Source organism: Bubalus kerabau, chromosome 10 (assembly GCF_029407905.1).
Source record: "Bubalus kerabau isolate K-KA32 ecotype Philippines breed swamp buffalo chromosome 10, PCC_UOA_SB_1v2, whole genome shotgun sequence".
Lineage (NCBI taxonomy): Eukaryota > Metazoa > Chordata > Mammalia > Artiodactyla > Bovidae > Bubalus > Bubalus kerabau.
In genome coordinates, this window is record NC_073633.1 from 56605146 (window position 1) to 56620093 (window position 14948).

Sequence of the window (14948 nt, forward strand, 5' to 3'; positions counted from 1 at the left end):
TGTTCAAAGAAAAAAAAAATCTGATAATTGGAATCTCAGGGTTATGTTCTGCTGAGTTTATGTTGTGCCATAAACTCAGGCATATTTTAGGTTTTCTAGACAGTAAATCATGTCACCCAGAAATATTTTTTTCATTTTTCTCCATTGTATCTAATTTTGACTCATTTAGAATTTCAAAAACTCATTTATTCCTATTTTAAAATGTTTACTAGAAATGATCTTTTTAGTTAAAGTGTTTTTAAGACCTTTTTTTCATATTTTAGTTTTGAGGATTTTGTGAAATGCTTCTTGCAATGGATTTTAGCAATGTGAAGTCTTTTCTTATGCTGTGGAACTGATTAATCAGGCACTTCTAGGTTTATGCAAGTTTGCCTTAAGTAAGTATAGAATAGCAATGTTGATACCCACATGCCACCCTTTTGAAGAGCATGGTCCGTAATACCTGAGTACCATTAGGCTGTTGGTGCATTTGTGGGCATTAATCAGATCAAACAGTAAGATGAACAACAGTCAGTTTCTTATGAGTTATTTGTCATATTTGTGTTATTTGTAGAGTTCAGTTGCATAGCAGAGTTTGTTTTGTTATATTAATAGCTGTGCTTTGGTCTTTCATCATGTATAAGGTATGTCCGTCTAGTTAGTAAGGTAGGTTATTAGTTTGCTGTGGTGTAAGAAGCAATGAAAGGAATGATGAGTTAGTTTCACTGACTTTCCTTTCCACTGATACCTGGTGGCTTTTTTGTCTCCTTTCCATGGTATCCTGTGGTGGCATTTTCCCTCTTGAAGGTAGAGTGGGAAGAACCTTAACAGTTGAATAGTTCAGGGTATGAGTTACCGCCTGCTACTGGTACCAAAAAAATTATGTTAAAAAGACTTTTTCTTTTCTGGGGAAAAGTTGTTCTTGACAGTAACGTTTGAATAAAGTAGGCTGAATGTCTACTGTGTGTCTGGCCAGGAGATAATGATAAACATCCTTTAGATTTATCAGAGAGTTACCTAGTTCATGAAAAGTTGGAGAAAATTCACCAGGAAATCTGTTAAGACCCTGTATCACTGTCTCTTTTTCTTTAAATAGGTGCATTGGTAATTCTTTTTTGTTTTCTTCCATAATTCACATTTTCCGCACCTTTTGTGTTAGATCTGACGTAGAAAACCATCTTTGACCTTGATTTTTTTAGTTTTATTGGTGTGTTTCCCCCACACTTTAAGATAATTGCCTGTTGGTGGCTTTTTTCTTTTTAATTTGTTCAGATTTATCAGAAGTTTATCTTTTCATTATTATTTTTGACAAACATCAAATGTGTTTCTCATTTTTGAATTAATTTCTTATTTTTCTGTAATTTTATGAACCTAAGTATTAAGTATATGGTATTCTTTATGAAAGATTTAGAGCAGTGTTTCCATGTGTTTCTCAAAACATTATGTGTTTGGTTGTCAAATGAACCTGGAAAATATTGCATATTATGGTTCCCATCTTGGAGATTTGTGATAATATTGTGAGACATCCTGCAATAAGAAATCTTTTTAACTTTGTTTTCCACACTTACCTGATTTTTATTCATGTTGTACATGAGAATCATCTAACAACGTAGACCAGTTACATCATAATCTCTTGGAACAGAGCCTAAGTGTTTGGGTCATTTCAAAGCTCCCAGCACTCAATTTTGATGAGTAGCTGGAATTGAGAACCAATCATTCATGTAGAGCAGAGGTTGGCAAACTATGGCTCATGAGCCAAATTCAGCCCAGGGCCTATTTTTATATGGCTCACAAGCTAAGAATGGTTTCATTTTTAAGTAGTTGAAAAAAATGAGAATAATATTCATTTGAAAATTACATGAAATTCATATTTCAGTGTCCATAAATAATGATTTATCAGAACATGGCCACACTGATTCAGTTACATATTGCTTATGGCAGCTTTTGCACTTAGAGACTGCATGGCATCACAAAGCCTAAAATATTTGTCTGGTCTTTGATAAGAAATGTTTGCTAAGCCTGATCAAGACTAATGGATGTCAAAAGTGTAGTCCCCTGACCAGCAGCATCAGCATCACCTGGGAACTAGATAAAAATGCAAATATGATCAGGTCCCACCTGGACCCGCTGAGTCAGTAGGTGATGATGCATGCTAAAGTTTGGGAACCATTTTTACAGTCTCTGCAATATAATGACTCCTTTTAAAGAGACTTGTAACAGAAATTTTCTCCTTTGTCATCCTGCTGTGTTGAAAGTGGAAGGTGGTTGTGGACTTTTAGAGTCCTTCATTGCCTGATAGAATAGGCCTCAGGGACATCCCTATTGAAACCTTAACAACAAAGATGCATTGTTGTCACAGGGCTTATTTAGCATATGATAAGGAGTCAGTATACATTTGCTAGATGAATGAATGTCATGATTTATATGGAATAGAAAAATTGTACATATTATTGTAATTTTAAGTTATAAAATATTTTCGGATTTCACTCAGTGGTATTTTAACTGCTTGCCCAAAGCTGAGTTTAAAGTAACAGGAAGATCAGTAGCCAGTTGCCTTCCGTTTGGCAGATTGGTGTGAGGAGTGGTGCATGGGGTTGAAGGATAAAAGAACATTTAGTCAGAGTCTGGACAATGGCATCTTCTGAAGGATAGAAGGGAAGCTTTCTGCCCCTGCAGGATGGCATAATCAGTATCATGACAAGGAACTGTGGGCCCCACATGGTCTTATGACCCACAGGAAGTCTAGAGTGAGTTTGCTGTGAGTAAGCGTTGTTAACACTGGAAATGCACTGAGAGGATTCTGTGATTGACTTTTTCTAGAGATCTTAAAAATCAGTTCAGATTATCTTATGTCTGAAGATACTTAATTGTTTGTCTTGCTCTTTCCCCCTCACAGTTTTTTGGATGAAGCCTGTTTTTTTTATTATTATCCTAGAGGTCTTTTTTGTTTATTTAGATTATTAAATAAAAAACTATCCTAATTAGAATATAATAGATTAGACTGGTAAATTTTGGCCTCTTATTTTGTCATTTTGACTCCATTTTTCTACTTTGTTTTCTTTTGGCCATATAAGTGGATGTATTGAACATCATCTGTCTGTTTCTTTTGTAGGATTATTTTCTCAGACTTGATTTAGTACTTTGTTACCTTCTAAGCTTTTTTTTTTTTAACTTTTGGATGTCTTCTCTTTGTCTCTTAAGTTTCACTTAACACCCTTATATCTATGAAAGACAAGAGCTTGGCTTATAATTTACGCTCATTAAATGCTTATTTAATGAATGACAGTTCTCTTTTAAACTCCTAACAAGTGGGCAAATCGCGATCCCTTTTTTGAAATGAAACACATATTTTGCATTTATTAGCCTTGTTGGTATTCTTTTCCCAGATTTTATAGTACCTATAAAATAGAAAACATGTAATTTAACATTTACTACTTTCTGTGAAAGTGCTGCACTCAATATGCCAGCAAATTTGGAAAACTCAGCAGTGGCCACAGGACTGGAAAAGGTCAGTTTTCATTCCAACCCCAAAGAAAGGCAATGCCAAAGAATGCTCAAACTAGCGCACAATTGCACTCATCTCACACACTAGTAAAGTAATGCTCAAAATTCTCCAAGCCAGGCTTCAGCAATACGTGAACTTCCAGATGTTCAAGCTGGTTTTAGAAAAGGCAGAGGAGCCAGAGATCAAATTGCCAACATCCACTGGATCATGGAAAAAGCAAGAGAGTTCCAGAAAAACATCTATTTCTGCTTTATTGACTATGCCAAAGCCTTTGACTGTGTGGATCACAAGAAACTGTGGAAAATTCTGAAAGAGATGGGAATACCAGACCACCTGATCTGCCTCTTGAGAAATTTGTATGCAGGTCAGGAAGCAACAGTTAGAACTGGACATGGAACAACAGACTGGTTCCAAATAGGAAAAGGAGTACGTCAAGGCTGTATATTGTCACCCTGTTTATTTAACTTATATGCAGAGTACATCATGAGAAACGCTGGGCTGGAAGAAGCACAAGCTGGAATCAAGATTGCCAGGAGAAATATCAGTAACTTCCCATATGCAGATGACACCACCCTTATGGCAGAAAGTGAAGAGGAACTAAAAAGCCTCTTGATGAAAGTGAAAGTGGAGAGTGAAAAAGTTGGCTTAAAGCTCAACATTCAGAAAATGAAGATCATGGCATCTGGTCCCATCACTTCATGGCAAATAGATGCGGAAACAGTGGAAGCAGTGTCAGACTTTATATTTTTGGGCTCCAAAATCACTGCAGATGGTGACTGCAGCCATGAAATTAAAAGACGCTTACTCCTTGGAAGGAAAGTTATGACCAACCTAGATAGCATGTTCAAAAGCAGAGACATTACTTTGCCAACAAAGGTCCGTCTAGTCAAGGCTATGGTTTTTCCAGTAGTCATGTATGGTTGTGAGAGTTGGACTGTGAAGAAAGCTGAGCGCCGAAGAATTGATGCTTTTGAACTGTGGTGTTGGAGAAGACTCTTGAGAGTCCCTTGGACTGCAAGGAGATCCAACCAGTCCATTCTGAAGGAGATCAGCCCTGGGATTTCTTTGGAAAGAATGATGCTAAAGCTGAAACTCCAGTACTTTGGCCACCTCATGCAAAGAGTTGACTCATTGGAAAAGACTGTGATGCTGGGAGGGGTTGGGGGCAGGAGGAGAAGGGGACGACAGAGAATGAGATGGCTGGATGGCATCACTGACTCGATGGATGTGAGTCTGAGTGAACTCCGGGAGTTGGTGATGGACAGAGAGGCCTGGCGTGCTGCAATTCATGGGGTCGCAAAGAGTCTGACACGACTGAGTGACTAAACTGAACTGAACTGCTTTCTGATAATTCTGTTTTAAAGGAAGCATTTAAAAAATTCACTTTACCAGAGGTGGCTATATTTATTAACATTCTCAAATGCACTATTGCTTTGTTTTTTTCTTACTATCTTTTATCCATTGTGATATTCAGTTTCTGAAAAACTACTATTATTTTCATGAAAACATCTCAAGCTTTGGGCTTTTGAAGTATGTAGTTACCTGGAAGATTTTAGAGGAAGACCAGGAACAATGCTAGAGGGGACTGCAAATACTCAGAGACCTAGGTGCCATATTTTTGCAAATGTCTCAAAAATCTCAGCTGGGACTTGGTCCTTTTGACCTTTTTTTCTGCAAAGGTATAACCAGTATTAAATTCAAGCTTCCTCTTTCTACTCTGCTTTTCTTACTGCCATACCACTTGCGTTTCTATGTAAGATTATGTAGGTACTGAAAAACTGTTATCAGAAGAGGTACTGAACCACAATTTTTTATGTTCTGTGTTGTAAGAGCCTTTTACCTTATTTGTATATGTGGGAAATCTAGATACAATAAATGAGCTGGTAGAAGTGTTCTGAAAAGTCAGTATTTGGAGTAATGATTCACGTGTTAATAACTAGTCCAATGGATACTTTTTGGTAGAGTAGGTACTGAGTTTATAGAATATAAATTCAAAAAGCTGTCAGTCCAGTTTAGGATAGAGAAGGTAAGCACATAGAAACATATTTTCAGTTCTGCATCATTTTCATAGGAAATTAGAGAACCTATTTGGGGAAGGCTTCTTTATGGAAGTGATGCCAAAGCTAAGTTCTAAAGGGCTAGTAGGAGTAGAGGGACAGGTAGATGGTTTATGAAGAAGGAGCACCTGAAATAGTAACCAGAGTATGAACTATTTTAAATAATTTTTTTTCACTTTTTTCCTTTTGAAAAGTCTGATTATCCTTTTTTTTTTTTTTAATTGATAGAGTAATACATTGAAAAGTAAGCCTTCTTTTTATCCTTGTGCCTGGTTTTCTCAAGATTAGTTTCTTATATATTTTTCAGAAGCTGTATTTTTACAGGAAAATATAGTTTTAAAAAACAAGCAGAATTATATGTATATTGGGCTGCAGTTCATTGTATGCATAGGTTTTGTTTTTTTCTGTCTCCCACTTACTTATCTTGGAGATCTTTGGTAGGAAGCTTTTGAAGAAAAGTTTTACATAGAGGAGTGACTTAATTCCATATTTTAAGTAACTGTAACACTGATGACCATGTGGAATGGTTTTCAGCAGCGAAGACTAGAAGGAAGGAAATGTGTTGGAGAATATAATGAATAGCAGGAATGGAAGTTGCGTCTCCTGAAACAGACCTAGCTCACCGGCCTGAAAGTAGTAGGAAGATCCTTGCCTCTTTGTGCTTTGGATTGGATCACATTTAGAAGTGATACTGCCTTTCCAGAGGATATTTGGAAATATACAGTAGTTGTCAGAGCAGCTGAGGGACTCTGATGGCATTTGATGGACGAGAGCCATGTATGCTAGACTCCCTGCATTGCTCAAAATGGTCCTTCCCACAGTGCCTGCATGTCTACACTAAGAAGCACTCATCTGCATGCTGGTCACGGGCATGTTCGTTTAAAATGCAGTTGCCTGGGCCCTACACCAGCACATTGAATTGTAAATAATGTTTTCCTGGAACACAACCACACTCACCTGTTTGTTTCTTATCTATGATCGATTTTGTACTACAGTGGCAGATATGAATAGTTTTGACCGAATCATATGGCCCACAAAGCCTAAATATTTATTGTTTGGCCCTTTATAGAAAAAGTTTGCTGACCCTTGGTAGAGACAGGTAGTTCCCAGTCTTGGCTACATAATGGAATCATGTGGGCAGCTTTAACAAAATTGCTGATGTCAGGATCTACCCCCACCCTATCAGAATCTGGGATTTAGTTTGGGTAACTGAGTTTTAAAAGCTTTCCAGGTAATTTAATGGGTAGCCAAGGTTGCGGATCTCTGTTATACCACAGAAAGAGTGCTTATAGCAGTACAAGCTGGTGATTTTGGTTCCTAATGTTTTTTACTAGGTCAGAGTGTCAGAGTTGCAGACAGGAAAGGTCGAAGAATGTCTTACTGCATTAAATGCCACATTTCAAAAGCCTCTGGATGCTTGGAATAGGACAAAAGCTATGTGTATAGTTCTGCATGTGACAGTAGGCAGAAATGAAAAGAGGAATGAGCCTGCACTCGAGTTGAAAGACTAACAACAGGACTTAAACCCTGCCTTTTGATAAATAGCAGGTCCGTTATTTGAGGATGAATAAAACAGGAAGAACAACTGGATCCAATGGGAGATTTATTTAACAAGGGAAAGGGTATATTATCCTATAGACTCACAGGGAGGAGCAGTCCTCTGAAAATTATTTTCTATAGAAACCAAAAGAAAAATTTAGGAAACTATGTAGCACTCTCAGGAGGATATAAAAAATGGCTTCTGAAAAGTAGATTGTAAACTCTGGTTCCCAAGCCACATTCGACCCAGCACATGTGCCTTGTATGGTCTACTTGTTGTTTTTAGAAATCTGAATGACTCGTCAGCATTTAAAAACAAATTTCATATAAAAATTCAGATTTATAGCATCTCTTGAAAGATCAAATCTCTCAGCAGGAAGGCTGAATCTCATCACCCCTTACTCTCTCCTTTTTTGAACACTTCATTCCTAAAGGCAATTAGGTGATGCCAAGCAGGCAAGGCATACCTGCCTGGTGAGGGGAGCTAACCTGGCACAGGGCAGGGTGCCCTGTGTGCCCTGTGGAGGGGTGACTGGCTTGGGATGTCAGAGTGTAAGTGTTGAGAGGAAATTTGTCTGCTTAGGAAGGGCAGTTCTAAGAGAAACTGGGGCTCCTTGGAGAAATGGCTGATTGCAGGGCTGGGGCAGGGAAAGAACAAGATAGATCTGGAACTCCTCATGCCAGCTTCGGTGCTCAGAGAATGGTGAGGACAGGCCCAAAAGATATAATAATGATAGTAATGGATTGTAACCCATTCAGGAAAATAGGAAACCAAGAGGGAATAAACAAATGAACAAATGAGTAAATTGTAAGTTTTATAAGGAATAGAATATTTACATAGTTCTGAATTATGTCTGTATGAAATACTCATTGACTGCAAAAGAGAAGGGTATCTTTTTGGTAAAGGTTGGCAGTTTACACCTTGATGAAGTTGTCAAGTAAACCGTCTTCAGTAATGAGATCAAAGTCGTGTGTCACATGATCATAAAGCATCATTTCTGAGATACTCTTAACTAAAAGATGTGTGACCTGAACCTAATAATGGAGAAACATCTGAGAAACCCAAATTGAGGGACATTCCAATGCAAAATAACTGATCTGTAATCCTCAAAAGTGTCCAAGCTATATAAACTGGAAAGACTGTGGATTATTTCCAGATTGCAGGAGACTAAAGAAACACAGCTGCTAAAGGCAACATGGGTCTGAATTGGATGGTATTGGGACAAATGGCAAAACTTGAATGAGTCAGTCTGAGGATTTAATGGTACTAATGTAACAATACCAGTTTCCTGATTTTGATGATTATATTGTGATTATCTAGGAAAAACACCCATAGATTGTAGGAACTATATGTTGAATTGTTCAAGTGTAATAGGACATCATGGAAGCAGCTTACTCTTAAATGGTTCTAGATTTTAAAAACTTCTTTGTATTGTACTTGGAACTTTTCTGTGAGTTTGGGGGTCTTTCAAAATTAAGCAAATTTATATGTATGTATAAATTTATACACATGGCTTTACACACATGGGGAAAGTGGGTGGCTTGGGCTGTTTCGCCACAGCATTCATTTTTCTTTTAGCTTTTATTTTAATTGTGTTGTCACTACTGGATAAAGAAAACAGTCTGGAAGTAGTAGCCTGTTTGTTGTAAGGCCCTAGATCATAGAAACTCTTCTTAAATGTGAGTTTTATTGGCAAAATTAGCAATAACTATGTATGTATTTTAATAATATAAGGTTCATAGTTTTCTAATTGTTACTATTTTGTATGGTGTTTATTATATGCTATCTTAAGACAAAATTTGAATATTTTGAATTGCAAAATAGATTTAGGATTTATTAAGAATGGCAGCATGATTTTTCTATAAATTATGCCAGTAATTTTTGAAGTTTTTTTGTTTGGCAAATTGATCTAATATGATTTAAGTTGGAAGTGAAATTTTAGTACCTTCTCAGAGAGAAACTTTGCCTGCCTCAAGCATGTGTATATCCTTCCACTTTTCATGTTAAAGAAGGCAGTTAACCTTTAAATAAATGAATATATATGTTTTATATATATATATATATATAATGAAAACTAAGATAGATTGTATAAAAATAATTTAATAATGGTAGTCTGAGACTAGAGTTCCTAATGAAATAGAGAAACAGGAAAGAGGGGCCTCAAAAACGATAGAATTTCAGACTTAGCTTTGATGATTAGAAAAATTTATAGGTTAAAGAATATTTTTAAAATCTAGTAGAATTTAAAGCAAGCTATATATCTTCTAAGTCACTGGAGAGTAACTGAAATGAAAATAAGATTGAGTGGTTTCCTCTAGGAAGTGAAATTATGGGTGATTTTTCTTTCCTCCTTTGTACTTTTTTATATTTAAAGAAATTTTTATATATGTGCTTTTATGTGATAGCGATCAACTCCCAATGAACAAATGTGGTTTAAAAATTAAAATGTAATATATCCTATTATATATTTTATATAATACAAAATATTCTAAAATATTTTATACTTTTTTCATTGGAAAAATCTTTTTATTTCTAGGCTTACTGGTGGGCAGTGTTACTTATGGGAATTGCCCTGATCATGTTAATGGCTGGTTTTATTAAGATATGCAGTGTACACACTCCAAGTAGTAATCCAAAGTTGCCTCCTCCTAAACCTCTTCCAGGTAAGACAATTTGAGCAAGGTATATGTTTTTATTACTCAGAACCATTCAGCAAGTAGAACTGAATTTTAAAGGAGTCTTTAGTAGTTGATTTATAGTACTTTCTCCTTGAGAATGGATTACTAGATGGATTATTTAGTTTATTTTTAAGTGGTTCCCCCCCCCCCCCCCAATCAATGCAGGCTAGCTTATGGCTGCTGATTCAATGCTAATATATCCTTTTTTAAAAAAAAAATAGTAAAATCTTCCCTTTTTGGTTTTATTATGATAGACTGCTTTTAAATGATTGGTCTTTCTAATAGCTATGCTTCAGTTATGGGTTTTGTGTTCACGCTCCTGAAATATATTCTGGCACATAAACTTATTTTCCCTAGGGAAAAATACAGATTTCTCTTGTGGGGACATACAGATTCCAGTCTGTGGGAGAGTCTTAGGGTAGAGGCTTCAGTTACCAAACAACTGTAGTTATTCTCCATCTCTGAAAACAACTCCTAGGGTTTTGTCTCCATCCTTTAGCTCTCAGGGAGCCAGGGCTGGGAGGAGATGAGAGATGGGAAAGACCTTTATATGAGAGACCCTGGAGAAGGGAAAGGCTACCCACTCCAGTATTCTGGCCTGGAGAATTCCATGGACTGTATAGTCCATGGGGTCGCAAAGAGTTGAACATGACTGAGTGACTTTTCATTTCATTTCATGGATTTGGAGAAGGGTAAGAAATCCACTTACCAGATTATTTAGGCCCTGCCTATTTCTCCCTCCTCCTCCCCAGGCTGGGTGTCCCTTCCACCCTTTCTTCAGGACCCTTGGACTCTGTTCTTGTATGTTCAAGGGCAGGCACCATCCCAGGATTCCCTCTCCTGCCTCCCACTCACTTCGCCTCTTGAAGCCTCTTGCCTCAGGCCAAATCCGCTGCCCTACATAAAAGTTGTTTGTTTGTTTTTTTTAAATTTTATTTTATTTTTAAACTTTACATAATTATATTAGTTTAAAACTAGGGCTTTCTTAAAATTTTCCCTCAGTTGTTCTCCTGTGTTCCCTATCTTAAGGTAAGAGACTTCAGTAGTCATGCTGGGACAGTATCTTGGAGGGAAGCAGACGAAATTTGATTTCGATGTCATTGCTTTTCAGATTACTGCTTTAGCAGTCAGGAACTTTTGTCAATTTCTTAGGGATTTCCAAGGGCCATGTGACACTTTTTAACTACACTACCAGTTCATTTTATTGAATGAGACTACATTATTCTCATTCAATGAAAATTCTTTTACTTAATTTCATTTTAAGAAAATGCCAGCTCTTAACTGCTATTTATTGAACCCTCACAAAAGATGTTGAGCACTTTTACATGAATTATCATATAATCTTCACAACAGACTATATGAGTTAGTTAATTGTCTCTGTTTTACAGACTAATCATCTGAGCTTCAGAGAGTTTAAGTCATCTGCTCAAAGATACCCAGCAGTTTCTTCCTCATGCAGTCTGTCCTCAGAATCCATATTAATCTGATAGTTGTAGCTTTTTAGCAATTGTAATGTGGCGAGTCTCAGTTGAGATGTATTGTAAATATTAAATGCCTACCAAACTCTGGCTTCCCTGGTGGCTCAGATGGTTAAGTGTCAAACTCTGAAGAATTAGTCTTTTTAAGATGAAATATTTTATTAATAATTATTAATATTTTGGCTATATTGGGTTAATGAAATGAAAATATTATTGAAATTATTTTACCTGTCTCTGTTTTATTTTTTACATTATGCCTACCAGAAAATAGAAAATTATGTATGCGGCTCATACTGTATTTGTTTTGGACAGAGCTGGTCTAGAACCTCTTTTTTTATTGAAATGGCAACTTTGTCTTTAAAAGATTGGAAAGCTCATGATAAACCTCTTTTGCTTTTGTTTGTGACCCACAGGCACTTTAAAGAGGAGAAGACCTCCCCAGCCCATTCAACAGCCCCAGCGTCAGAGGCCCCGGGAGAGTTATCAGATGGGACACATGAGACGTTAACTCAGCTTTTGCCTTGGTTCTTCCTAGTGCCTACAATGGGAAAACTTCACTCCAAAGAGAAACCTATTAAATCATCATCCCCAAATGAAACCCTCACAAATAACAGTAGAAGAAAAAAAATGGCAAGAGATCATTTCCTCAGATCAGGTGGAATTACTTAAATTTTAAAGCCTGAAAATTCCAATTTGGGGGTGGGATGTGAAAAAAAAAGGAACCCCATTTTCTTATAGACAGATATTTTTAACCTAATGGCACAAAGTCTTAGAATATTATTATGTGCCCCGTCCCTGTTCTTCGTTGCTGCATTTTCTTCACTTGCAGGCAAACTTGGCTCTCGATAAACTTTTATCACAAATTTAAATATATATATATTTTTTTCAACTGCCAATCAAGGCTAGGAGGCTCGACCACCTCAACATTGGAGACATCACTTGCCAATGTACATACCTTGTTATATGCAGACATGTTATTTCTTACGTACACTGTACTTCTGTGTGCAATTGTAAACAGAAATTGCAATATGGATGTTTCTTTGTATTATAAAATTTTTTCCGCTCTTAATGAAAAATTACTGTTAATTGACATACTCAGGATAACAGAGAATGGTGGTATTCAGTGGTCCAGGATTCTGTCATGCTTTACATGGGCAGTTATGAGAAGAGAATCAGTTTACCTTTTCCTCATGATGGAGTTGGTTCTGATATTCATTTTGTTTTATCAAATGGCTGCTAAGAGCACAGGATTGATGACGCTGAAGAACACAGTTAAGTGTTGTGAAAACTGGACATATGCAGCATACTACTACTTCAGACTTAGTTCTTTATGTAAATGTCTGATTTCTGCTTACTTATTTTAAACTTTCTAATTCAATTCCATTTTTGAATTGATAGGTGAAATTTTTATTCATGTTGGTAGCAGTTAGGTCAATGAAATGATTCTTTTTATTTGCAGCCTCTTCTTTGTATGTTAATTATGTTTTGGGTTTTGTCCGATATGGAAAAGAAAAGCTGTGTGTCTGTTTTATCAAGATATTTGAACAGAGTTTTCAGCATATCATGATCATTGGTAACCACTAAAGAGGAGTGATTTGCTCAACTAGTAGTTAAAATTGTAGATAGGCCTTCCGACACTTTTTTTCCCTAAGATATTTTATCAGCAATGAAGGTGAAACAGCACAATGTCCCATTCCAAATTTATTTTTTAAACAGGTGTAAATAATTGGCTTTTTAAAGAAAGAAGTCAAAAGCATTTAATGTATTAACGGGCTTATTGCTATGCAGGAATGGAAGGGGGCATTACAAAAAAAAACTTTAAGCTTGTGACATATTTATTGCTTGTTTTCCAACTACATCATGTTAAATTAGAAGTAAACAGCTATGATTTTCCTGGCTTCACATAGGAGGCAAATTTAGGCAAAGTTGAAATGATTTGTGTTTGGCTTTTTTTTTTTTCCTTTTTTTTCTTAAGAGTATAAGGTTTACACAATCATTCTCATAATGTGACGCAAGCCAGCAAGGCCAAAAATGCTAGAGAAAATAATGGGATCTCTTCCTTGTAAACTTGTACAGTATGTGGTGACTTTTTTCAAAATACAGCTTTTTGTACATGATTTAGAGACAAATTTTGTACATGAAACCCCAGATAGACTATAAATAATTCTAAACAAACAAGTAGGTAGATATGTATGTAATTGCTTTTAAATCATTTAAATGCCTTTGTTTTTGGACTGTGCAAAGGTTGGAAGTGGGTTTGCATTTCTAAAATGGTGACTTTTACTCCGCCAGAGTTCTTAGTAACTTCTTGAGTGTGCTAGACTTTGAACATGTACATTTTTTGCTTGAAATGTTATCCTGTGGTAGGGTTTTGGCAGGTATACAACTGCCCTATTTTATTTTGAGTCTAAGTTAAATGTTTTCTGAAAAGAGATACGTGCACTGAACTCTTTCCACTCCAAATCAAGATGTGGTAAAACAAGAGGATCGAGACAAGTGAGATCTAATACTACTGTCAGTTTAATGTCCACTGTGTTTTATACAGTATCTTTTTGTTCACTTTGGAAATTTTTACTAAAATTGCAAAAAATAAAGTATTGTGCAAAGATGTAAGGTTTTTTGAAACTTGAAATGCATTAATAAATAGACTTGATGAAATCAACTTGAAGGTTTCATACTCTTTGAACTTTGAGAACTATCAAAAGAAGCGTTCCGCAAGGCAGCCTTTCCTTCCTAAATGAAAGAGATGGTTAAGCAGAAAGGGAATTGCCTCTTCCCACACAAGTATAGATATCTTTATTCTTAGTTAGGACTCCATGTAAAAATTTTTGTGATTAGATCTCTTTCTATACACAGTGAACATTTGAAAAACATTTAACTAATCTCAACTGCTTTGCATTATTTCTAATCAGTATTCAGAGTGCTTAAACGTGTCTTAGTGGAAGAGCTGAGTCATTTTGGAAACTGTGGTCTTATATATTTTTTACAAAGTTTTGAATGCTAAATACTTCATTTATTTTAAAAGTTGAGTTTGATGTTGTGTATTTTAAAAATTTGAGCCATGTTTTCCTGCTTTGTCAAATTCATAGCACGTAAGAAGACTTGACATTTCAGCCTTCCTAGAAAAAGAATTGTAAGCCTGGAATAGTGCCCTGCACAGAATAATCTACCCCAAACACAACTTATTTTTTTAATATATTGAGGCCAGTTTTAAATAAGTAGTATTTGTTAAGTGAGTAAAAACATGCAATACTTTTTACTTTAATTCAGAAACCTCAAAATATGTATTATGTTTAATTATGTTTATTAAACTATCAATATTAACTCGGATGATTACAAGTTTACTGTTTTTACTTACAACTGCATATTTAAATTTTGTTTAGATTAAATCAGCAATGGAATAAATTATTACACTTTCTGGACTAGTGCCCTTTATAGTGTCAGAAAATATACAGTTTGGGGAGGGACTTCTTTATAGGAATGGCAGCTTTATCTGATCAGTCTTGTTTTCTGAGGTGTTTTCAGCAGTTTTTGCTTTGGGTACTTTGTTTTTTGTTATATTACAGACTAGTGAAAACTGAAGATTTCTCCAAACTGAGCAAACCACTCTCAAAGTTCTTTTATTTGTCCCTGTGGTCTGTACATTTTAAGACCTAAGGATTATTATTTCTCCAAAGGTGGGATTAGTGTCCATGGCAGCTGTGCAATTAT

The 14948-nt window shown here is 36.0% G+C and overlaps 1 protein-coding gene across 1 annotated transcript in view; it reads left to right on the plus strand.

Moving 5' to 3' along the window:
• ADAM10 (ADAM metallopeptidase domain 10) overlaps positions 1-13899 on the plus strand; it is a 144330-nt gene extending 130431 nt beyond the window's left edge. The window contains exons 15-16 of the mRNA XM_055537822.1: positions 9618-9744; positions 11651-13899. Coding sequence (XP_055393797.1) covers positions 9618-9744; positions 11651-11745 — 222 coding nt within the window. The 3' untranslated portion in view covers positions 11746-13899. The remainder of the gene's footprint in view (positions 1-9617; positions 9745-11650) is intronic.
• Positions 13900-14948: the final 1049 nt, after the last annotated feature.